The following is a 23736-nucleotide window of genomic DNA, read 5'->3' on the forward strand; positions in this document are numbered from 1 at the left end:
ACAGCCCTCTCTAAGCGGTTTACAGAGTCAGCCTCTTGCCCCCAACAATCTGGGTCCTCATTTTACCGACCTCGGAAGGACGGAAGGCTGAGTCAACCTTGAATCGGTCAGGATCGAACTGCTGGCAGTGGGCTGAGTCGGCCTGCAGTACTGCATTCTAACCACTGTGCCACCACACCAACAGGAGGAGGAAGTGGGGAAGGAAGAGGAAGGGAGCCTTGGTAAAGCAGCAGACTAAAGCGCAGTTAAAGTAGCACTTAGCTGCCAGCTGCCTGCAATTACTGCGAGTTCAAATCTCACCAGCCTCAAGGTTGACTCAGCCTTCCATCCTTCTGAGGTAGGTAAAATGAGGACCCGGATTGTGGGGGCAATAAACTGACTTTGTATAAAAAAGAACACCACTTAGGCGGCCCCCGAAAGCCCCTCTAAGCAGGTATATACAAAAGTATGAAGGCTATTGCTTAACGCGTTGTAAGCCGCCCTGAGTCTCTGGAGAAGGGCGGCATATAAATCGAACCAATAAAATAAATAAATAAATAAATAAAGGGGAAGGGGAAAGGGAAGGAAGGAATGGAGGGGAGAAGGAGGAAGGGGGAAAATAGGATGAAGGGAAAAGAAAGGAAGTGGAGAAGGAGGAAGGAAGAGAGGAAGTGGAAGAGGAAAGAGGAGGAAGGCAAGAGGAAAGGGGGAAGGAGAAAAGGAAGGGCAATAGTTCGTAGACTTATATACCGCTTCACAGTGCTTTTACAGCCCTCTCTAAGCGGTTTACAGAGTCAGCCTCTTGCCCCCACAACAAGTCGGGTCCTCATTTTACCGACCTCGGAAGGACGGAAGGCTGAGTCAACCTTTGAGCCTGGTGATATTCGAACTGCCAAACTGCTGTTGCCGGTGATCAGCAGACGTAGCCTGCAGTACTGCATTCTAACCACTGCACCACCGCGGCTCACCTAATACAGGTAGCCCTTGATTTACAACCATTCGTTTAGTGACTGCTGGAAATTAGTGAAAAAAGAGATTTACCACCGGCCATGCACTTAACAACCACTGCAGATCTATGGTCATACGATTCAAATTTGAACGTTTTCCATCCAGGAATATATAGGTAGTCCTCGACGTACGACAACAACTGAGCCCAAAATTTATGTTGCTAACTGAGACGTTTGTTAAGCGAGTTTTGCCCCATTCCACGACCTTTCTGGTGCCCTTTGTTAAGTGAATTGCTGCAGTTGTTAAGTTAGCAACGCGGTTGCTATGTGGGTTTGGTTTTATCTGTTGACTTTGCTTTGTCAAACCGTCGCAAAAATTGATCCCAGGGCACCGCAACCGTCGTAAACGTGAGACAGCTGCCCACCGTCTGAATTTCGATCCCGCGACCGTACGGATGTTGCGACAGTTGTGCGAAGTGTGAAAAACGATCCCGGGTCCCATTTTTCAGCGCCGCTGTAACTACGAACGGTCACTAAACGAACAGAGCTAAGTCGAGAAGCGCCTGTAGAGAATGTGGCGGCGGCACCAATTGTGAACGGCAGGCTCAATTGTGGCCGTAAGTCGAGGACTACCTGTAGCCAGGGTGGCTCATCCCGCAGAAGACTTTAACCCAGCATTCCCCCAACCTTTTGGGGGCCCGGGGACTGGTTCCGTGGAGAGACGTTTTTCAAGAATCGTGGCAAGAAAAGCTTTAAAATGGAGCAAAACAACTGTCTTGCTTAGCAATGGAAAATTGTGGGCTCCATTGCGGTCGTAAGTCGAGGACTACCTGTATAGCAGAAGTGGGCCACCATGGCAACTTGAGGACCTGTGGACTTCAACTCCCAGAATTCCTGAGCCAGCATGAAGGCCAGAGGTCGTAAAATTGCCATAGTGTACAGACGGGTATGCATGAGTTTATGGCTCGCTGCTTGTGAAGCTGGGTGATCTTTCATTTTTGATCAGTGTGCCGTCGATATACAGCGTGTACTGGAGGGTTCTAGATCAGTGGCCCCCCCAACCTTTTGGACACCAGGGACAGGTTCCGTGGAGAGAAGTTTTTTTCCGTGGACCGGATGTGGCGTGGTTTTGCATGCTGCCTGCATCCCGCGGATGGGGCTTTGCTTGTGTCCACGGCCTGGTTTTTGGCATGCCGCGGCCCGTTGCCGGTGCACAGCCCGGGGGTTGGGGACCCCTGCTTTAACCCAAACCCAGGGATCGGCAACCTTAAACACTCAGAGCCACAAAGGTCCTAACCAGTCACACCCCGTTCAATTCTCGAGCCGACCGGAAGTCCATTTCCCCCATCTCCTAGCGCGGCGTCCTTTTTCCTCTACCTGTCCTAACCGAAAGCCCTATCAATTGTGGAGCCGACTGGAAAACCCGCCTCTTGCCATAGAATCTCCTCCTGGTGATCCGTGCTCCTCCCCCCCAAAAAACCGGAAGTTACTCTCAAAATCGTGGTACGGACTGGCGACAGGGAGCCGCAGCAGAGGGATGAAAGAGCCACATGCGGCTCCAGAGCTGCGGATTGCCGACCCCTGCCCAAACCCTTTTGGTAGAATAGGAGCAGCTTTCCCCCAAACCAGCCCGATGCCACCTCGGACCTTCTGGGTGTTGGTGTTGGTGGTTTGAGTGGAGGAGGGCTTGGTGAAGGTGATCTTCACGGGGGACATGTGGGGCGGCAGGGAGTTGGCGATGCTCTGCATGATGCTGCTCATCTTGGGGCTGCCCCCCACGGGCACCGTGATGGTCTTGGTGACCGGCGGGATGGCTTTGGGGACCTCTTTCAGGAGCACCGGGGAGGAGCTGGAAGAGTTGGTACGCCGCCTCTTGCGGGGTTTCTCGTCCTCATCCGAACAACTCACGCCTGCAACGAAGAGCACAGATTTTGGGGTTCTCGTTCCGTCGAATGAATCTGAAATTTTACTGCGCGTTTAGCGATGAACGTCTGAAATCTATAAAGTGCTATTGAATTTAAATCCGGAAAAGGAACAAGTAAAAACCATTGTATGATTCGGTGGGCAAGGAACTTTGGATACGATGTAACGCTTGAACAGCGTGGGAGAATATGTGGAATCAAGGCTTAAAATTAACACAAATCCGTAATTTAAAAGACAATTTCTGTAAGATGATGTATCGTTGGTATTTAACTCCAGATAAGTTGTCAAGAATGTATCAAGGTATTTCAAATGAACGTTGGAAATGTAAACGTAAAGAAGGGGCTTTTTATCATCTAGGGTGGACGTGTGATAAAGCAAAGAAATATTGGGGTACGATTCATATCTTAATACAGAAAATTCTTAAAGTGAATATAGAAAGAAAACCAGAGAAAACCATTTTAATTAGCCAGCTCTAAGCTGCTGCCTGTAACTGACAAGACTTTAATCAGTTATATCATTGGATTTTATTGGCTTCCCAGGACTTCCACAATAGGTGCCAATCACAAGTTAACAAGCTGAGCCTTACATTTTAATTAGCCAACTCTAAGCTGCTGTCTGTAACTGACAAGACTTTAATCAGTATCACATTTTTGGATTATGTTGACTTCCTAAACAGCTCTAGGCTCCCAGCCAGCACACTACACAAACAGATAGTGTGGTTACATCCCTTTCAATGGGTACAGATAGTGCTCGCTTAGGACCACAATCGAGCCCAGCGTTTCTACTGCCGAGACATTTGTAAAGTGGGCTGTGCCCCGTTTTACAACCTTTCTTGCCAGAGTTGTTAAGTGAAACACTGTAGTTGTTAAGTAAGTAACACAGCTGTTAAAACAAATCTGGCTTTGCTTATCCAAAGGTCACAAAAGGTGATTACATGATCCCGGGACATTGCAACCGTCATAAATGTGAGTCAGTTGCCAAGCATCTGAATTTTGATCACATGGGGACGCTGCAATGGTCATTAAGTGTGGAAAGTGGTCACGTCACTTTTTCCAGGGCCGTTGTAACTTCACAGGGTCACTAAATGAACTGTTGTAAATCAAGGACTACCTGTATTCACCACTGTGTTCCTGCTTACTCTCTTATAATCCCTTCCTCTCCAAGGGATGTAAACATCAATTCCCTTCTTGCTCATTATCCCAGCACTGGAGTATGCATTCCAAAGGGTGGGGGAGGGAAGGAAACAGAAAGCTGAAGTAAAATTATAAGGGTACTCCGGGCCCTGTCATTGTACACTTAGCGACCAAGTTGGCCACTTCTAATTGTGGTCGCTAAACAAGGACTATCTATCTACCTGTGCAATCAAAACGTTCTAACCTGCCACCTTGAAACGATTTTTTCCAAGATTACCAGCTACTTGAATTTACCACTCGAAACTGCACCAGGATTCAAGCAATCTGCTTCGCGGTCATAACCAACATGTAATCATCATCTCGAAACTCTTTCAAGCCCAGATCTTCCATTTTGGCACTTACTTTTAACGTAAACAGCACTTCCACTTGGGAGAACAACGACGTTGGAAGCTGGGCTGGCAGGTCTGGGGGACTTAACCGTTGCAACGCTACCGCTCGGTACGGGAGTGGATGTCGGCGTAGAGGTGGTAGTTGTGTAGGAGTAACAAACCACGACTGAAGAGGAAATCAAAATACAAGTTTTAGTTGGGTTTTCTAAATAAATTCTGCTTTCTTGAATCATTTTTCGGCCCCACCGACTCACACAAGAGCATCCCCCTGCCTTCAAAGTGTGCTAAACCCCAATTCAAGGCTTGCTCGTTCCGAATGTGAAAACTATCTCTCTTCCGGTCCTGCTTTTTCAAGAGGCAACTGGACTTCCTTTGTTTTTCCTTGAAGACGTTTCCGCTTCTTGTCTAAGAGGTTTCTTCAGTTCTAACGAAGTGATGGAGGAGAGTCAGAACTGAAGAAGCTTCTTGGACGAGAAGCGAAACGTCTTCAGGGAAAAACAAAAGAAAGTCCAATTGTCTCCTGAAAGAGACACCACGATTGGGATGACCGTGACATGGATGGCAGAGAACACCCATAGACCAGGAGTCGGCAACCTTAAACACTCAAAGAGCCATTTGGACCCGTTTCCCACAGAAAAGAAAACACCGGGAGCCACAAAACCCTTCCCAAGTGAACAAGAATGAAAAATGATCATAAGTCACATTTTTCAGTGCCATTGTAACTTCGGTTACTAAACAAGTGGTTGTAAGTCCAGGACTTCCTCCAAGAGAGTGGTGTAAGGAATCACGAAATCAGTTCCTTTTGGGGTTCAGGTAGTCCCTGATTTATAACCCTAATTGATCCCAAAATTCCAGCGGAAAGTCACTAAGCAGGTTCACTAATTGTCTACAACTCATTTGATGACTTATTTTTTGTGGTAGCCGTAAGTCAGGGGTCGGCAACCTTAAACACTCAAAGAGCCATTTGGACCCGTTTCCCACAGAAAAGAAAACACCAGGAGCCACAAAACCCTTCCCGTGCCTGACTATTTCTTGAGCGGCCACAAAACTAGCATATGTAGTTGAATTAAACGTTCTGTTTTCTTCTGAAACTTTTCTTTTCTTGGATTTATCCACGGTTGGCCTAGTGGGGGTCGAAAAGCTCAATAAATCGCGTGCCGGCAGGTATCGCACATTGGCGGTTGTGCATATTTGAGCGACGGAGACGCAGCAGAGGGACGAAAGAGCCACATGCGGCTCCAGAACCGCAGGGTTGCCGACCCTCCCCAAAGACGTATCTCCCTTCTTCCCAAGGCCCAAGTTGTAAGGAGATAAAGGTCGCTTACCCTCACCTTCTTTGCTTCCCGTTTCCGCGGGGGAAGGGAGAGACGCGTTGTGCTGGAGAGCTGCGTTGGCCACCGCGTTGGCCGTGACGGTGAAGGCTGTTTGTGGAACCAACCGGGGCATCAGAGGAACCAGTCGGCGGCCTTCGATGGACCACTCGGAAGAGCTGTTAGGCCCGGACATGCTGAAGGGAAATCCGCAACTTTAGAAACAGCCTGTTTGTTTTCCGCCTGGATTACTTACTTTCCCTAATCACAACTAGCCTCCAGGAGTTATGGGTGCTCCATCACTGGAGGCTTTGAAGAGGAGATTGGACAACCATTGTCTGGAAGGATACAGGGTTTCCTGCCTGAGCAGGGGGTTGGACTATAGCAGGGGTCTCCAACCTTGGCAACTTTTAAGACTTGTGGACTTCAACTCCCAGAGTTCCTCAGCCAGCAAAGCTACCTTGTGGACTTCAACTCCCAGAGTTCCTCAGCCAGCTTTGCTGGCTGAGGAACTCTGGGAGTTGAAGTCCACAAGGTAGCTTTGCTGGCTGAGGAACTCTGGGAGTTGAAGTCCACAAGGTAGCTTTGCTGGCTGAGGAACTCTGGGAGTTGGAGTCCACAAGGTAGCTTTGCTGGCTGAGGAACTCTGGGAGTTGGAGTCCACAAGGTAGCTTTGCTGGCTGAGGAACTCTGGGAGTTGAAGTCCACAAGGTAGTTTTGCTGGCTGAAGAACTCTGGGAGTTGAAGTCCACAAGGTAGCTTTGCTGGCTGAGGAACTCTGGGAGTTGAAGTCCACAAGGTAGCTTTGCTGGCTGAGGAACTCTGGGAGTTGAAGTCCACAAGGTAGCTTTGCTGGCTGAGGAACTCTGGGAGTTGAAGTCCACAAGTCTTAAAAGTTGCCAAGGTTGGAGACCCCTGGACAAGAAGACCTCCAAGGTCCATTCCAACTCTGTTACTCTGTAAATACCCGTGTTATAAAAACAGAGGGCAGCTAAAATACACACATTTCAGGGGTCACGGTAGTTAAAAATGCAGTATTGCAGGCTGACTCTGCCCACTGCCAGGAGGTCGATCCTGACCGGCTCAAAGTTGACTCAGCCTTCCATCCTTCCGAGGTCGGTAAAACGAGGATCCGGATTGTTGGGGAAAAGAGGCTGACTCTTAAAACTGCTTAGAGAGGGCTGGAAAGCACTATAAAAGGGTAAAAGTAAAAGTAAAGGTTCCCCTCGCACGTATGTGCTAGTCGTTCCCGACTCTAGGGGGCAGTGCTCATCTCCGTTTCAAAGCTGAAGAGCCAGCGCCGCCCAAAGACGTCTCCGTGGTCATGTGCCCGGCATGACTCAATGCCAAAGGCGCACAGAACACTGTTACCTTCCCACCAAAGGTGGTCCCTATTTTTTCTACTTGCATTTTTTACCTGCTTTCGAACTGCTAGGCTGGCAAAAGCTGGGACAAGGAACGGAAGCTCACCCCGTTACGTGGCACTAGGGATTCGAACCACTGAACTGCCAACCTTTTGATCGACAAGTTCAGCGTCTTGGCCACTGAGCCACCGCATCCTTCATGAAATGGTATATGTGTTATTGCTATCCTGAAGCTGCCACTACTTGGAAGGGCTGCCCAACAGTTACAACAAAAGAGGAACAGCCTACTGCTCCCCACTTTTTTGGGGGGCAGCAACACTCAAGTATTGCTTCCCAATGGTGGCATTGTCACCATCTCGTTTCAGGTTAGATCTGCTCTTATCCTGGCCACGTTCTGAAAAACGCTGAGAATAAGCTGCCCTGGGAAATGATCGCAAAGCCTCTCTGTCTCACAATGTTTTGTGTGGTTTTAGGATTTTATTGTTGTGGCTCCGTTGCCTGAGCCTGGGCTATCGACAGATGCAGACTCTGAGAGTGAGGGAGAGGAGTTGGCAAGGCCTCCCTCTCCCGGACCCTCCTCTCTCGCAATGCCTCCGGAGGACACCGAAGGCCAAGAGATAGGCTCAGAGCCAAGCACATCCCCGCAGCCACAGGTGGACAGTGACGAAGGAGATAAGTGCTGGCTGGACCCTCGGCAGAGGCGCAGGGAGAACCGTGCGCAGCAGAGGGGAAGGCGTGCCAGAGATTAGCTGAGTCACTGGACCACACCAGTTTGGTCCAGTGATTCAGTTTGTGACTGAACTCAGGTTCAGTTTGTGACGAGCAAAAACTAGAAATACTCCATGATCTCTGCGTTACTGGACTTTGCCTGCTTTATTGGACTGCATTTGGATTAATCCTTGTATTGTTGAAAACTCTGCCTATTTTATCGGAATGCTGGCAGTCTAATCTTTGTTTTGTGTGAGTAAAGTCTGAATTGGCAGCTAGCTACTGGGTTGCTGCCAGCTTTATTTTCAAAGAATTTTGTCGTGTGGCTTATTAACTCCGGGCCGTCTGTGGGGGTGCGTGAGTGGAACAGGGACAGAACATTTAGCCTTTCTGCTTATCTTTCGTTTGACCATATTTGTAAGGGCTTAAGAGGTCTGTTGGATTGAGGCAGGGTAAAAAATTGAATGAAAGAAAGAAAGAAAGTACTAGTGTCAACCATGTACTGGACCCGGGGCCCTAAAGGCAAAAGAGGCACTCGGAAATGTTGCCTGTGTGAGATCTGTTTAGAAAATATTCGTTAAGGCCGCCATCTTACTTATGTGCGATGGTTGTCAGGCGTTCATCGTTGACTGCCCTCCGAACTTCCGCCCGGTGTCTTTCCGTTGAAATGCTGTTGAAAAAGACATGGATTAAATTTAACTTTTAAGAGCCGAGGTGGCGCAGTGGTTAGAGTGCAGTACTGCAGGCTAATTAAGGTGACTGCCGCCTGCCTGCAATTTGGCAGTTCGAATCTCACCAGGAGAAAAAAAACCACCCGATCCAGGCTAACCAGGATTTACCTCAGCACTCTGGAAAGTTCCCCCAGAAGGTCCCGCTTCTCCTTGGTCAGATCTCCCTGGGCCCTCAAGGCACTGATCACTCCGGCGTAGGCTTCCAGTTCTAAAAGGGGGGGGGGAGAAACAGGGCAAAGAGGAAGTAAAGAGAGGATGAGATTCACAGGAAGTTGCAGGAAAACGATTAAGGGTTGCAATTGGACGTCTTGCCACCTCTCCCTTTAAGAATACCACCAGGAAAGATCTTGGAAATATTTCTGGCCAAGGGGAAAATGAGAGAGACCAACTAAGTCAAGGTATTCTGGCTTTTTTTTTTTTTTAATTTGACTTATATGCCGCCCTTCTCCGGAGACTCAGGGCGGCTTACAATGCGTTAAGCAATAGCCTTCATACTTTTGTATATTTATACAAAGTCAGCTTATTGCCCCCACAAACTGGGTCCTCAATTTACCTACCTTAGAAAGGATGGAAGGCTGAGTCAACCTTGAGCCTTGGTGAGATTCGAACCTGCAGTAATTGCAGGCAGCTGGTCTTAATAACCAGCTTAATAACAGGGTGCCTTAGACCACTGTACTACCAAGGCTTTCTGCAAAAGTGCAGGATTCAGACTTCAATTGTTCCTCGCCATTAGAGAAAGGGAGGGGGGGCGTGTCTACCGCAGATCCCATCAGTCAGAGAACTTTGACTGGCGGGACCCAAAAGAGCCTTCAATGCTGCAACGCACGCCCACTGGAACGTCTCCAGGGTAAAATCTGCCCCCAACCTCCTATCCCTCCATTACAGCCTAACAACCTGTTTCTGCAAATTGATTGTTGTGGCCTGTTGGCCGCGGGCCCTGTCCAGCAACCGAATCAGAGGAGGAAGAGGAGGAGGCGTGGGAATCAGAGTCAGCATCAGGGCAATCAGGGAGCTCTGAGGGGGAAGAGGGAATGGAGCTGTCAGAGAGAGAGAGAGAGAGAGAGGCGGAGCCTGGGCCATCCGTCAGCCGTCAGATGGAGAGTCAACAGCCCCCAGGTCTGGAGGCGGCTGATGAGGAGGAGGAGGAACAGCTGGGTCCAGTGCCTGATTTGCAGAAGGTAGAGGAGAGGAGAGCAGTGGAAATCTATGGGCCGGTCCTTGGGACAGAAGAGCCACCACTGCCAGGGAAACTCCACCCTAGCTCTGGGGATAAAAGGCAAAGGGCGGAGATGAATAGATGTGACAGACAACTATTCATCTCTCAGACGGACGGACTTGTCAACCTGCGCTGAGAAACTTTTTGCCGGGGCTGCTGGCGCTCCTAATTAAAGGAATCTTTTGAGTTCGCTTCAGAGGGTTTGTCGTATTTGGGGAACTGGGTCAGAACATTGATCAGGCAACCAATGGGGTAGTTCTACTCTGGAGGGGGCTGCTAGATTGACAGCAGATTCCGCCTTCCCCTCCTGATACACCCCTCTTTACTGTACACCACCCAAGAGTCCTTCTATAAGAGAGATGGGCGATTCTTAATATGATAAACGAAGAAATCCCCATTTGGAATTGCAAAAAAATCGCTGGAATCAGAGACGGATCATTTGACACATTGAAATTTTAGGATAGATTTGGGGGGGGGAGGTGGTGCAGGGATGAAATGCTACCGGTTCGGACCGGATCACTCGATCCGGTAGCGATGGCGGCAGGTGGTTTGGAGAACTGGTAGCAAAAATCCCTGCGCCCCCCCCTATGCCCAGCTGAGCCGCGTGATCACCAGAGGCTTTTTTTTTTTACTTTTAAATGCATTTTTTCTACAACCTCTTCCGACGAAAAAATGCTTTTAAAAGTTAAAAAAAAAAAGCCTCTGATGATCGCGCGGCTCAGCTGGGATCGTCAGAGGCTTTTCAAAGCATTTTTTTCTGCAACCTCCTGGCCGAAGAGGTGGTAAAAAAAATGCTTTGAAAAGTCTCTGACGATCCCAGCTGAGTTGCCTGATCGGCAGAGGCTTTTCAAAGCATTAGAAAAAATGCTTTGAAAAGTTTAAAAAAAAAAAAAAAGTTGGCCACGCCCACCCAGTCACATTACCCCCACCACCAAGCCACGCCCACAGAACCGGTAGTAACAAATTTTACATTTCACCCCGGGTGTGTGTGTGTCCCTCGAAGCCCTGACCAATAAGATCTCCTATACTCCCCCCCCCCTTCCTCTTGGTGCTTTAGCATGGGTTACTTCCAGTGGTGGGATGTTCGGACCAATTCGGGCGAACCGGTAGTTGCGACCTGCGGGTAGGCTCACCCACATTTCCCGGCTCTATGCCGTCCTATTTAGTCATGTTTTTTAAGCCGTGTGTATGCGTGCAAACTGCATGCGTGAGCAAATTACATGCGTGGAAGGCAGCACGCATGTACGGAAGGCAGGTGCGCACATTTTCGGTGATGGGCGAACTGGTTGTTTAATTATGTGATGCCCATCTCTGGTTACTTCCGACCTACTTTGTACCTACCCTGTTTCCCCGAAAATAAGACCTCCCTTGATAATAAACCTAATCGGGCTTTTGAGCGCAGGCGCTAAAATAAGCCTACCCCCCCCAAAAAATAAGCCCTCCCCCGAAAATATTTAAACGCAGAGCTGGAAATCAGCTAAGACGGCAAGAGGAGCCCCGTCTTGCGCCCCAAAATAATAAAGACTTCCCCGAAAATAAGGCCAAGCGCTTATTTCGGGGTTCTAAAAAAATATAAGACAGGGTCTTATTTTCGGGGAAACACAAAGTACTTTCCACCTTGAGGTCTAGGATCTTGTCCTTCCCTTCCAGGCTGCACTTACCCAATTTCCGGAGGACCCTTTTGCATTCATCCCTGCTGAGGTCCAGAAGTGTTGGCCACACCACCGGCATCGTTCCTCCGTCAGTCGGCTCCTGCAGAGCTCAGCCTCCCTGCGAAGACACAGAGCGCGTTAGGGGAGAATGACTTCCTGCCAGGGTGGATTTTATTTAAATCGAGTCGATTTAAATCATGATTTAAATCACTGGTAAAAAGGCTTGATTTAAATCAACTCGATTTAAATCATAATTTTTAAAGAGCAACTGTCATCTCTGCTACTCCTTTGACCCGCTGTTGACTCACCGATAGTCCCAGTGTTGCAGAATATACAGCCTCATGCTACATAACTCAGCTCCATTTCATGCTGAATAAACTCAATTATTTATGTATCTTAAATAGAAAACTATCTTACGATAGATTTTTACCCCAAAAGTTTTTTATTAAAATAAATTCAATAAAAATCAAAAAAATCTGATTTAAATCAAAAAATCCAATTTAAATAAAAAAAATCCGATTTAAATAAAAAAAAATTGATTTTTTTGATTTTTTTTTAAAAAAAAGCATTGATTTTTATCCACCCTGCTTCCTGCGCAATCTTTTGATCTGCCATGCTGTGCCCACCAACAATTCTGGGTCCCTGTTACCCCCTCTGGAGGCAGAACGAGACCTTCCAAAAAACAACGACCAGGAAAAGAGTGGGAAGGGACCTTGGAGATCTTCTAGTCCAACCGCCTACTCAGGCAAGAAACCCTATACCCGTGATGGCGAACCTATGGCATGCGTGCCACCCTATCAGTGGGCACACAAGTTCAGCTCCAGTGCGCATGCGCGCGCCAGCCAATCTTCAGGCCTTCTGGGCCCACCAGAAGTAGGGAAACAGCCTGTTTCCTGCCTCCGGAGGGTCTGGGCGGGGGCAAGGCCTGTTTTTTGCTGTCCCCAGCCTTCAGAAGTTGGCAAACGGGCCGTTTTCAGCCTCCAGAGGACCACCAGGGGGGTGGGGAAGGCTGTTTTTGCCCTCCCCAGACTCCTAGGGAGGCTCTGGAGGCTGGGGACAGCAAAAATCGGGCCTTCCTGTCCAACCGGAAGTTGGCAAATGAGTTCTTTCTGGCCTCTGGAGGATCTCCGGGAGAATAGGGAAGGCTGTTTTCACCCTCCCCAGACTGCTAGAAAGACTCTGGAGCCAGGTGAGAGAGAAAAACAGGCCTACCGGGCCATTGGGTACCAAAAGCGGGGCGAGCGGAGGGGAGGAGGTTTGTGCGCGCATGTGCAGGGCGCATAGAATTATGGGTATGGGCACATGCAACCCCCCTTGAGCCCCCCCTCCTGGCACGCGATGGCAAAAAGGTTAGCCATCACTGCCCGATACCATTTCAGACAAACGATTGGCCAATCTCTTCTTAAAAACCTCCAGTGATGGAGCAACTTCTAGTGGCAAGTCGTTTCACTGGATTAATTGTTCCCACTGTGAGGAAATTTCTCCTTAGTTCTAAGTTGCTTCTCTCCTTGATTAGTTTCCACCCATTGCTTCTTGTCCTGCCTTCAGGTGCTTTGGAGAATAGCTTGACTCCCTCTTCTTTGTGGCAGCCCCTGAGATAGTGGAAGACTGCTACCCTGTCTCCTCTGGTCCTTCTTTTCCTTAAACTAGACATACCCAGTTCCTGCAACCGTTCTTCATATGTTTTAGCCTCCAGTCCCTTAATCCTCTTTGTTGCTCTTCTCCAGGGTGGATAAAAATCAGATTTTTTAAAAAAAAATCAAAAAAATCAGATTTTTTTTATTTAAATCAGATTTTTTTTATTTTTATCGAATTTATTTTAATAAAAAACTTTTGGGGTAAAAATCGATCGTAAGATAGTTTTCTATTTAAGATACATAAATAATTTAGTTTATTCAGCATGAAATGGAGCTTAGTTATGTAGCAGGAGGCTGTATATTCTGCAACACTGGGACTATCGGTGAGTCAACAGTGGGTCAAAGGAGTAGCAGAGATGACAGTTGCTCTTTAAAAATTATGATTTAAACCGAGTTGATTTAAATCAAGCCTTTTTACTAGTGATTTAAATCATGATTTAAAATGTGATTTAAATCATTATTTAAAATGTGATTTAAATCAACTCGATTTAAATCAAATCCACCCTGCTCTTCTCTGCACTCTTTCCAGAATCTCAACATTTTTTTTTTTAATATTATGGTGGCCAAAACTGGATGCAGGATTCCAAGTGTGGTCTTACTAAGGCTTTATAAAGTAATACTAATACTTCATGCGATTTAGAAGGGCCTGGGCATACCCAGAGAGCCAGTTGGGCGTGGCTATTAAAGCAAGTGATTTTCCACCTTGGCGATTTGAACATCTGCGGACTTCAACTCCCAGAATTCCACAGCCAACATTCTGGCCTCCATTAAGCTTGTAAAATGGAGGATCACTTATAAACGTATCTTGAGAGATCAAACTTCATACTTATGACCGTTGCAGCGTCCCCGGGGTGGTGGGTGGGGGCACCTGATCCCCTTTTGCGACCTTCTTGACAAGCAAAATCAGTGGGGAAGCCCGATTCACTTAACAACCGGGCGACTCACTTATCAACCGCATCGATTCTCTTAACAACTGTGGTGAGAAAAGCCGTAAAATGGGGGCAAAACTCACTTAACCGATGTCTCACTTAATGTCGGGCTCCACTCCAGTCGTAAATCGAGGACTACCGTGTTTCCCCGAAAATAAGACCCTGTCTTATATTTTTTTGAACCCTGAAATAAGCGCTTCGTCTTATAAGCGGAGGGCCGGGCACATGCGCGAATGCGCCTGGGCGGGGCGAACCTGTGGGAAAAATATGTAAAACCCACTGCTGTCAGATAAAATCCCGTTGGAAAGAGAAATTATAAAGAAAATTTTAGAATGTGCAGAAATGAACAGACTAACACTGAGAATAAAAGATAAAGCGGAGTCGATGTACTTCAAGACATGAAGACATGGGGAAAATTTTATGATTGGTTAGAAAAGAAATATGAATAAAGGTCTGGAGATGAAATAGAAAGGGAAAAGATGAAAAAGAGAAAAAATAATTAGAATAGAAACCCAGACGATGCCTAGGTAAAGGGAAAACGGGGGGAGAAAGGGAAAAAGTGAGATTACTATAAAAGTGTACACAAATGATGGAACAGATGTAATTACTAAACAAATAAGAAACTGAAATGAAGATGGATACAAATAGATAGTCGAGGTTTCTCGAATACCATTCTAGATTGAATTGAAAAGGGAAACAACAAGAGAGAGGGAAAGGAGTAGAGAGAGAGAGAGGAAGGAAAAAGAGAGGAAAGGAGAGGGAGAGATAGAAGAGAGGGAAAAGGAGAGGAAGAAAAGGAAGGGGAAAGAGGAGTAGGAGAGAGGGTTAGAAAGGGAGGAAGAAGAGAGGAGTGGGGGATAGGAAGGAGAAGTAGGAAAGAGAAGGAAAGGAAGAACGAAGGAAGTAGGATGGAGGAAGGAAGAGAAGGGGAGGAGAAGAGGAAAGGTTGTGGCAAAATAAAGGAGAGTAAATTGGTAAAAGAGCAGCCCCAAACAACTAAAAATGAAAATTAAAAGATAAAATGAATGGAAAATGATGGATAAAAGATTGTACACTCAAATATGCTTATGAGAAATAAAAATAAAAAAACATTTTGGGGAAGAAAAAAAAGAAACCCACCGCTGTCCCAAAAGTGTTTTTTTCCAAAAAGGCAAGTGGACTTTCTTCGGCGGATTTTTTTTTTTTCCTTTGAAGACGTCTCGCTTCTCAATCCGAGGAGCTTCTTCTGGTTCTGAAGTGAAGAACTGGGGAAGCTTCTTGGAGGAGAAGCGAAACGTCTTCCAGGAAAGGCAAAGCCCGCTTGCCCTTTGGAAAAAAGCAGCTTGGGGACCGACCTACATCCTTAAAACTACCTGCACATTTTTAATATTAAGACGCTTCCTTTTTATAACCTGGCGATGAAAATTCTCTGACGTTAAAAAAAAAAGGCTGCTGGTGCAAATTTACCTCAACGACTGCAAACTTGTCAATTCCGCCCCTCTCAGGGGAGAAGAGAGGAACAGAAGAAAGAGAAAAGGAGAGGAAGAAAGGGAGGAGAAAGAAGACTAGGAAAGAAGGTTAGAAAGGGAGGAAAGAAGGGAGGAGTGGGGGAAAGGAAGGGGAAGGAGAGAAGGAAAGAAGAAAGTAGAAGGGGACAGAAGAAGGGAGGGAAGGGAAAGAGAGGAGAACGAGAAAAAGGATTGTTGTAAAATAAGGGAGACGGAATGGTAGAAGGGCAACCCCTAGCATACTCAAATTTTTTAGGATGAAGAATGAACTAATATGAAAGTTAAAACAGAATATGTATGATTAACAACGGATAAGAGACTGTACATTTAAGAGTACATTATGTTTATGAGAAAGAAAAATTATTACTTTTTTCAATTCCGCCCCTCCCAACGCCAAAAGGCACCCAGCCACACCTCCGGAGAGCCCAAAAGTGTGACTCAAGCCGGGTTGTGTCCTACAAGAGGCAGGGCAATCGCAAAATTTGCACACACAAAGCCCAGAGGGCATGGATATATAAGGAGAGAAACTGGCACGCGGCGAACACGGTAATTGCCGGAAATGAAAGAGCTTGGAAACCTGGAACGGTTCCAAGAGCACTTCTTCACCCACGCACACACAAAAAGTTGTGGTGTTGTTTTAGGCAATGGGCTGCCATCCCCAGAACGGCAAGATACACCTCGTCCGGTTATTCTCCACACGTGGAAGGTGGCGAAGAGGCCAAAAACCTTTCCAAGCAAAGAAGGAAATGTCAGCTTTACAGCTGTTTTCTCCTCCGATTCATAACTATAGCAACGAGGTGGGTGTCTGTCCTTGACTTCTGACAATTGAGCCCAACATTTCTGTTGTTAAGCGAGACATTTGTTAAGCGGGTTTTGCTAGAATTTTGCCGCTGGCTAGAAATGTAAATCAATCTGAATCTCGCAGTATGGTCTTCCGTGTATCACGGAGCCGTATTTTTCGCTCCATAAGACGCACCTGATCATAAGACGTGCTCCCATTTTTTTGGCCTCCGCGCGTCCCATTTTCTCGCCTCCGCACGTCCCGTTTTCAGCCTCCTTCGCAGAGACTGAAAATGGGGCACGCAGAGGCTGAAAACAAGACGCACGGAGGGCCAAAAACTGCACGTGTAGAGGCTGGAAGTGGGACGTGCTGAGGCCAAAAACGGAGCATGCAAAGGCCAAAAACAGGGCACGTGAGGCCAAAAACGGGACGCCCAGAGGCCAAAAATGGGGCACGCGGAGGTTGAAAACGAGACACAGGGAGGCCAAAAACTGTGTGCATGGAGGCCGAAAACGGGGCTTGCGGAGGCCAAAAACGAGATGCGCGGAGACCAAAAATGGGACACACAGAGGCCAAAAATGGGGCACGCGGAGGTTGAAAACGAGACGCACGGAGGCCAAAAACTGCGTGCGTGGAGGCCGAAAACGGAGCATGCGAAGGCCAAAAACAGGGCATGTGAGGCCAAAAACAGGACGCGCTGAGGCCAAAAATGGGGAACGCGGAGGTTGAAAACGAGACGCACAGAGGCCAAAAACTGCATGCGTGGAGGCCGAAAACGGAGCATGCGAAGGCCAAAAACAGGGCATGTGAGGCCAAAAACAGGACGCGCTGAGGCCAAAAATGGGAAACGCGGAGGTTGAAAACGAGACGCACGGAGGCCAAAAACTGCATGCGTGGAGGCCGAAAACGGAACATGCGGAGGCCAAAAACGGGACACAGAGGCCAAAAATGGGGCACGCGGAGGTTGAAAACGAGACGCACGGAGGCCAAAAACTGCGTGCGTGGAGGCCGAAAACGGAGCATGCGAAGGCCAAAAACAGGGCATGTGAGGCCAAAAACGGGACGCGCTGAGGCCAAAAATGGGGGACGCGGAGATTGAAAATGAGATGCATGGAGGCCAAAAACGGGGCTTGCGGAGGCCGAAAACGAGATGCGCGGAGGCCAAAAACGGGACGCACAGAGGCCAAAAATGGGGCACGCGGAGGGTGAAAACGAGACGCACGGAGGCCAAAAACTGCGTGTGTGGAGGCTGAAAACGGGGCTTGCGGAGGCCGAAAACGAGATGCGCGGAGGCCAAAAACGGGATGCACAAGGCCGAATATGGGATGCGCAGAGGCCAAAAGGGGACACGCAGAGGCAGAAAATGGCGGAAGGGTGGGGGCCAGTGGGTGGGCGGGGTTTCGGCAATATTCGCTCCATAAGACACACAGACTTTTCCACCCACTTTTTGGGAAACAAAAAATTGTGTCTTATGGAACGAAAAATATGGTAATCATTTCAGTAGCAAGTTATTTGCAAAAAGAATAAATAAATGAATAAATAAATAAATGCCTTCCTTAGAGGTTGAGCTTCAGCAAACGCAAGCACATGCTCCAGAGAAGGAATGTCAATCCAGCACTTCCGGGGGGTGGTGTGACTGTCATTCAACAATAAACCACAAACTTCCTGTTCTGGAAAATCCATTTAAATTACTGGACCGCCCTGGGAATAGCTGGATCCGTGTATTCGAGCACCTTCCTGCATGTCCCAGAAACTATATCCAAGTGCTACGTTTTGCACACACCTAGCTGAAGGTGTGGAAGGGGAGCCCCTCTGTGTGTGTGTGTATATGTCTCACAAAAGGCAAGCAAATGTTGGTTCACAAAACCTGGGAATCTCTTTATTCTGTGTCCTCCGCGGGCCCTTTGCACAAATTCTGGTTGATTTGGCGATTTCGTTCCAAAATTCTTTTGGGAACCCCCTAAAAATCAACCGCACGTAGTCCTCGACTTACAACAGTTCATTTAGCGACCATCCACTATTACAACAGTACCGGAAAAAAGGCGATTTAGGATCTCTTTTCGCCCTTACGACCTTGGTAGCCTCCCTGTGGTCATGCAATCAAAATTGAGATGCTTGGCAACGGGTTCATACTTTAGGACCGTGGCAGCGTCCTGAGATCGGAGACGCAGAGGGATTCACTCAATGACCGTGTGACTGACTTACAAACGGCAGTGATTCACTGAACAACCGTGGCAAGAAAGGTCGTAAAACGAGGGGGCAAAAGCTCAACAAATGCCTCACTTAGCAACAGAAATGTTGGGCTCGCTCGTGGTTGTAAGTCGAGGATTACTTGTACCCCTCTTAGAATGTCACCCGAAGTTACATTCAATATTCAACACACAACACACAACCCCAATGGATTACTAGATACAACTTGGCCAAAATTATAATCGGTCAATAGACAAATGTTGATTTATCTGGCAATTTCGTTCCCAGAATCCTTTGGAAATCCCCTAAATTCTCATCAAGATCTATTAGATCACCCGAGGTTACATTCAATACCCATCACACAACACTCCTGCTCCAATGGGTAACTTAGACACCACTTGGCTAAAATTATGATCAGTCAACCAACACGGATGAATTCGGGTTTCCTTGGCAGTTTCGTTCGCAAAATCCTTTGGGAATCCCCTAAATTCTCATCAACATCTGTAAGGTCGCCTGTGGTTGGATTGAATATCCATCACACACAGTCCTGCTCCAATGGGTAACTACAATAGACAATAGACAAATCCTGGTTTATCTGGCAATTTCATTCCCAGAATCCTTTGGGAATCTCCTAAATCCTCATTCAGAACTCTTAGGTCCTAGGAGGTCAAAAGTAGACCTTATATTAATAGAATAGGAATACAATAAGAGTAGGAGTAGGAGTAGGAGTAGGAGTAGGAGTAGGAGTAGGAGTAGGAGTAGGAGTAGGAATAAGAATAGAATAGAATAGAATAGAATAGAATAGAATAGAATAGAATAGAATAGAATAGAATAGAATAGAGATAGGGAAGGGAAGGGAAGGGAAGGGAAGGGAAGGGAAGGGAAGGGAAGGGAAGGGAAGAGAATACAGAATGAATAGAATAGAATAGAATAGAATAGAATAGAATAGAATAGAATAGAATAGAATAGAATAGAATAGAATAGAATAGAATAGAATAGAATAGAATAGAGATAGGGAAGGGAAGGGAAGGGAAGGGAAGGGAAGGGAAGGGAAGGGAAGGGAAGGGAAAGGAAGAGAATACAGAATGAATAGAATAGAATAGAATAGAATAGAATAGAATAGAATAGAATAGAATAGAATAGAATAGAATAGAATAGAATAGAATAGAATAGAATAGTAGATAGGGAAGGGAAGGGAAGGGAATACAGAATGAGTAGAGTAGAGTAGAGTAGAGTAGAGTAGAGTAGAACAGAACAGAACAGAACAGAACAGAACAGAACAGAACAGAATAGAAGAGTTGGAAGGGACCTTGGAGGTCTTCTAGTCCAACCCCCTGCTTAGGCAGGAAATTCAATACCCATCAGACACACAACTCTTCCAATGAATAAGTAGGCAGACCGGGGCCAAACTTAGGATCAGTCAACAGACAGTGGACCTTAAAAAGCTTCGGATGGTCCAGATGAGCAGTTGAGGTTCTCCTAAAATACACACAGACAGATGGACAGACAGACAGACAGGAGGCAGGGAGGGAAAGTCACAGTGGAGGGACCCACAGCGCAAAGGCTTAGCAACTGGCAATTACACACAAAGAAGCTGTGCCTGCACCCACAGAGCCGGGTCATCCAAGGACACATCAACCACAGCTTCCTGATCCAGCTCCCTAGAAGACATCTGGGGAGGTTGAATTTGCCCCTAGGCTAGACGTGGCAAGATTTAGGGGCACATACACCCAACGTAGGGCATTACAAGACAACGGGCAATTGTAAAGAACAAGATCAAGGTGGAATTTGTTTGCATCAATCCCTATTAAAACCCAAAAACCACATTGATTTGAGGAGGACTCAAGCTTTCAAACCTTCTCAAATCCAATCGAATCTTTTACTTACAATCACAGACCAGCACTAAGAAGAGCGGAAATGCAACAATAATTTAAAAGCTAAACAATACCCATAAAATATATTAGGTATATAGATAAAAAAAACCTTTAAAAAAAGCCTACAAAGAGGGTAAAACATTAAGTAAATGCAAGGAAACCAATAATATACGGCTAACTCAATCCATCATTATTCAAAACACTCTTAACAAGGGAAATAATGAAAGATAAACAGAGAGTTGGAAGGGACCTCGGAGGTCTTCTAGTCCAACCCCCTGCTCAAACAGGAGACCCTATACCATGTCAGACGAACGGTTGCCCAATCTCTTCTTCAAAACCTCCAGCGTTGGAGCACCCACAACTTCTAGTGGCAAGTAGTTCCACCGATCCATTTGTTCTCAATGTCAGGAAATTCCCGACTTCTAGATTGCTTCTCTCCTTAATTAGTTTCCATCCGTTACTTCTTGTCCGGCCTTCAGGTGCTTTGGAGAATAGGTTGACCCCCTGCTCTTTTTGGGGGGGCAACCCCTCAAATTTTGGAAGATGCTATCATGTCACCCCCTGGTCCTTCCACAACCCCCAAAGTCTCTCTGGATCCTCAGCTATGAGTAAGAAGTAAGTAAGGCCAAGGATGCTACCGAAGAGATGGGCCTATCCCACCACCCCCAAACAAAAGCTAAGACCCCCAAAAAGATGGAAAAGACAATGGGGGAAAAAGAGGGGGGCAGGGAAGAAACTCCAGGGGGGAGGAAAGGCGAGAAATGGCTTCTACCCACCTAAAAATAAGGGGAAGGGGAAACTAGAAAAGGAAAAAAAGGGGAAGGGGAAGCTGGAGGGATAAAAGGGAGGAAGGGGAAACTGGAAGGAATAAAAGAAAGAAGGGGAAATTGGAAAGGAAAAAAGAGGGAAGGAGAAATTGGAAAGGAAAAGGAAAGGAAGGAGAAACTGGAGGGAAAAAGAGGGAACGGGAAACTGGAAGGAAAGAAGGGGGAAGTGAAACTGGAAGGAGAAGAGGAGGAAGGGGAAACTGGAAGGAAAAAGGGAAGGAAGGAGAAATTGGAAGGAGAAATTGGAAGGAAAAAAGGGAGGAAGGAGAAAGTGGAAAAATGGGGGAAGAGGAAATTAGAGGAAGAGATTCCAAAAAGGGGAGAAAGTGAAAGCAGAAGGGGAAAAAAGGGGGGTGGAAGGAAAACAAGAGGGAGAGGTGCAAAAAAAGGGGGAGGGAGAGCAAATTCAAAGGAAAAGGGAGGAAGGGGAAACCAATGGGATAAAAGGGGGAAGGGGAAACCAGAGATGTAAACACAAAAAAGGGGGGAAGGGGAATTTAGATGGACAAAAGCGGGGAAGGGAAAATTAGAGGAAGAGATGCAAAAAAAAAAGGGAGGGAAGACTAGAAGGAAAAAAAGGGGGGAAGTGGAGACTAGAGGAAGAGATGCAACCCCCCCTCCAAAAGGGGGGGAGGAAACCAATCAAGGCCCTGCAGAAATCAAGGGGGGGAAGTGAAGACCCCCCCCAAAAGGGGGGAGAGAAAGACACCCACCTTCCCTATTTTTTTCCATTAAAACACCCCCAAATCTCATCCAAAGGAGGACAACCCCCCCCAAGTTATTCATCTCTGACCCCCCTCCCATCCAGGCAGCACCATACACACACCCCGTACCCAGCTGGCTGTGGAGGATGGGAGTTGTAGTCACTCCCTCCCTCCCATTTCCCCCCCTACCCAGTTGGCTGTGGAGGATGGGAGTTCTAGTCACCCCCTCCCTCCCCTCAACCCCGTACCCAGCTGGCTGTGGAGGATGGGAGTTGTAGTCACTCCCTCCCTCCCATTTCCCCCCCTACCCAGTTGGCTGTGGAGGATGGGAGTTCTAGTCACCCCCTCCCTCCCCTCAACCCCGTACCCAGCTGGCTGTGGAGGATGGGAGTTGTAGTCACCCCCTCCCTCCCCCTCAAACCCCATACCCAACTGGCTTTGGAGGATGGGAGTTGTAGTCACCCGCTCCCCAACCCCCATACTCAGCTGGCTGTGGAGGATGGGGGTTGTTGTCGCCCCCTCCCTCCCAACCACCCCCTACCCAGCTGGCTGTGGAGAATGGGAGTTGTAGCCACCCCTCCCTCCCTCCCAACCACCCCCTACCCAGCTGGCTGTGGAGGATGGGAGTTGTTGTCGCCCCCTCCCTCCCAACCACCCCTTACCCAGCTGGCCGTGGAGAATGAGAGTTGTAGTCACCCCTCCCTCCCAACCCCCTCGTACCCAGCTGGCTGTGGAGGATGGGAGTTGTAGTCACCCCTCTCTCCCTCCCTCCCAACCCCCTCGTACCCAGCTGGCTGTGGAGGATGGGAGTTGTAGTCACCCCCTCCCCACCCCTGTACCCAGCTGGCTGTGGAGGATGGGAGTTGTAGTCACCCATCCCTCCTTTCTCCCCCCCCCATATATAAACACACACTTTCCATGGAATTCCCCCCTCCCCCACTCCTTCCTCCCCTCGGGCGGATCCCCCAGCCAGAGGCAGGGGATGATGGGTGGTTGGGTGGGGGGACGGGACGGCGCAGGGTTGGCGAGGGAGTCGCGGCGGCCGGGGATGATGGGGCCGGTGGTCAACCCTCCTCAGGATGTGAGCAGAGTGCGTGTGTGGAGCTGCGCCTGCTGGGAATGAGGGCGGCGGCGAGGCTGAGGGAGAGGCATCCCCCCCCACCTTCCCCGGCTGGGGATGATGGGCTTTGCAGTCCTCCTTTAAACCACCACCGTCACCCTCTTCATCCTCCGCCCACCGCCCGTCCCCCGCCAGGCCCCCGCGGACGCACCTGCCAGCCCTCCCCGGCGCCACCATCGACCCCTCCGCCCCCGCGGCGGCCGATGGGCTTCGGGGCACCTTCGCGTTTGTTTGGCGGCTCCCGCGGAAGCAGCCAAGATGGCAGGGGAGCGCGGCCACTGCGCCTGCGCGGCGGCGCCCGAGGCATGCCGGGGGATGTAGTCCCTCCCCCCCTCTCCACCACCACCCGTCGGCCTGCTTGGTGTAGGGGAGGGAGGAGGAGCCTCGTCTCCAAAAGCGGGGATGGCGTGTGTGTAGAGACGCGATGGGATGGAAGCGCCCTCACACTTCCGGTTCCCTATCGCAGCTCCCGGCTTGAGGGGCAGGAAGGAAGGTTGGAATGGGGCCACCGAAGGAAATCCAAAGCCAGGAAGCTTAGATTTCAGGCTAATTGAAAGGGGAGCCAGCGAATCCCTATCCGCGCTGAGTGGTTTTAGCCGCCGAGCAGCCATACATGAAGGAAAAGAGGTTCTGCAAACCACCACCACCCCCAATGGGTTATTCAGCTTTGAGCTTCCTCTGCTCCAATGACTTTAATGGTTCTATGAATAATATGTTGGGTCTTCAAGCCACGCTTAAAGCAAACCGATTTGGCCTCCTTATTGGGCATCTGCTGTGCAGGTAGAAAATTTTGCCACCGGAAATCAAGGGCGCGAACGTGTAAGACTTTACCCCT

At 48.2% G+C, this 23736-nt stretch overlaps 1 protein-coding gene across 2 annotated transcripts in view; it reads right to left on the reverse strand.

Moving 5' to 3' along the window:
* Window positions 1-23187, reverse strand: part of EMSY (EMSY transcriptional repressor, BRCA2 interacting) — a 54576-nt gene extending 31389 nt beyond the window's left edge. Inside the window, exons 1-7 of one of the 2 annotated variants that reach the window (XM_060685560.2) lie at window positions 23053-23187; window positions 11362-11470; window positions 8593-8692; window positions 8349-8423; window positions 5697-5878; window positions 4385-4537; window positions 2574-2836 (exon numbers count right to left, since the gene is read on the reverse strand). In XM_060685560.2, coding sequence (XP_060541543.2) covers window positions 2574-2836; window positions 4385-4537; window positions 5697-5878; window positions 8349-8423; window positions 8593-8692; window positions 11362-11431 — 843 coding nt within the window. In that variant the 5' untranslated portion in view covers window positions 11432-11470; window positions 23053-23187. The remainder of the gene's footprint in view (window positions 1-2573; window positions 2837-4384; window positions 4538-5696; window positions 5879-8348; window positions 8424-8592; window positions 8693-11361; window positions 11471-23052) is intronic. The other variant, XM_060685561.2, reaches the window with a different exon arrangement.
* Between the last annotated feature and the right edge of the window lie 549 nt (window positions 23188-23736).

The sequence above is a fragment of the Pantherophis guttatus genome, chromosome 5 (genome assembly GCF_059756535.1).
Source record: "Pantherophis guttatus breed Tessera chromosome 5, ASM5975653v1, whole genome shotgun sequence".
NCBI classification, from domain to species: domain Eukaryota; kingdom Metazoa; phylum Chordata; class Lepidosauria; order Squamata; family Colubridae; genus Pantherophis; species Pantherophis guttatus.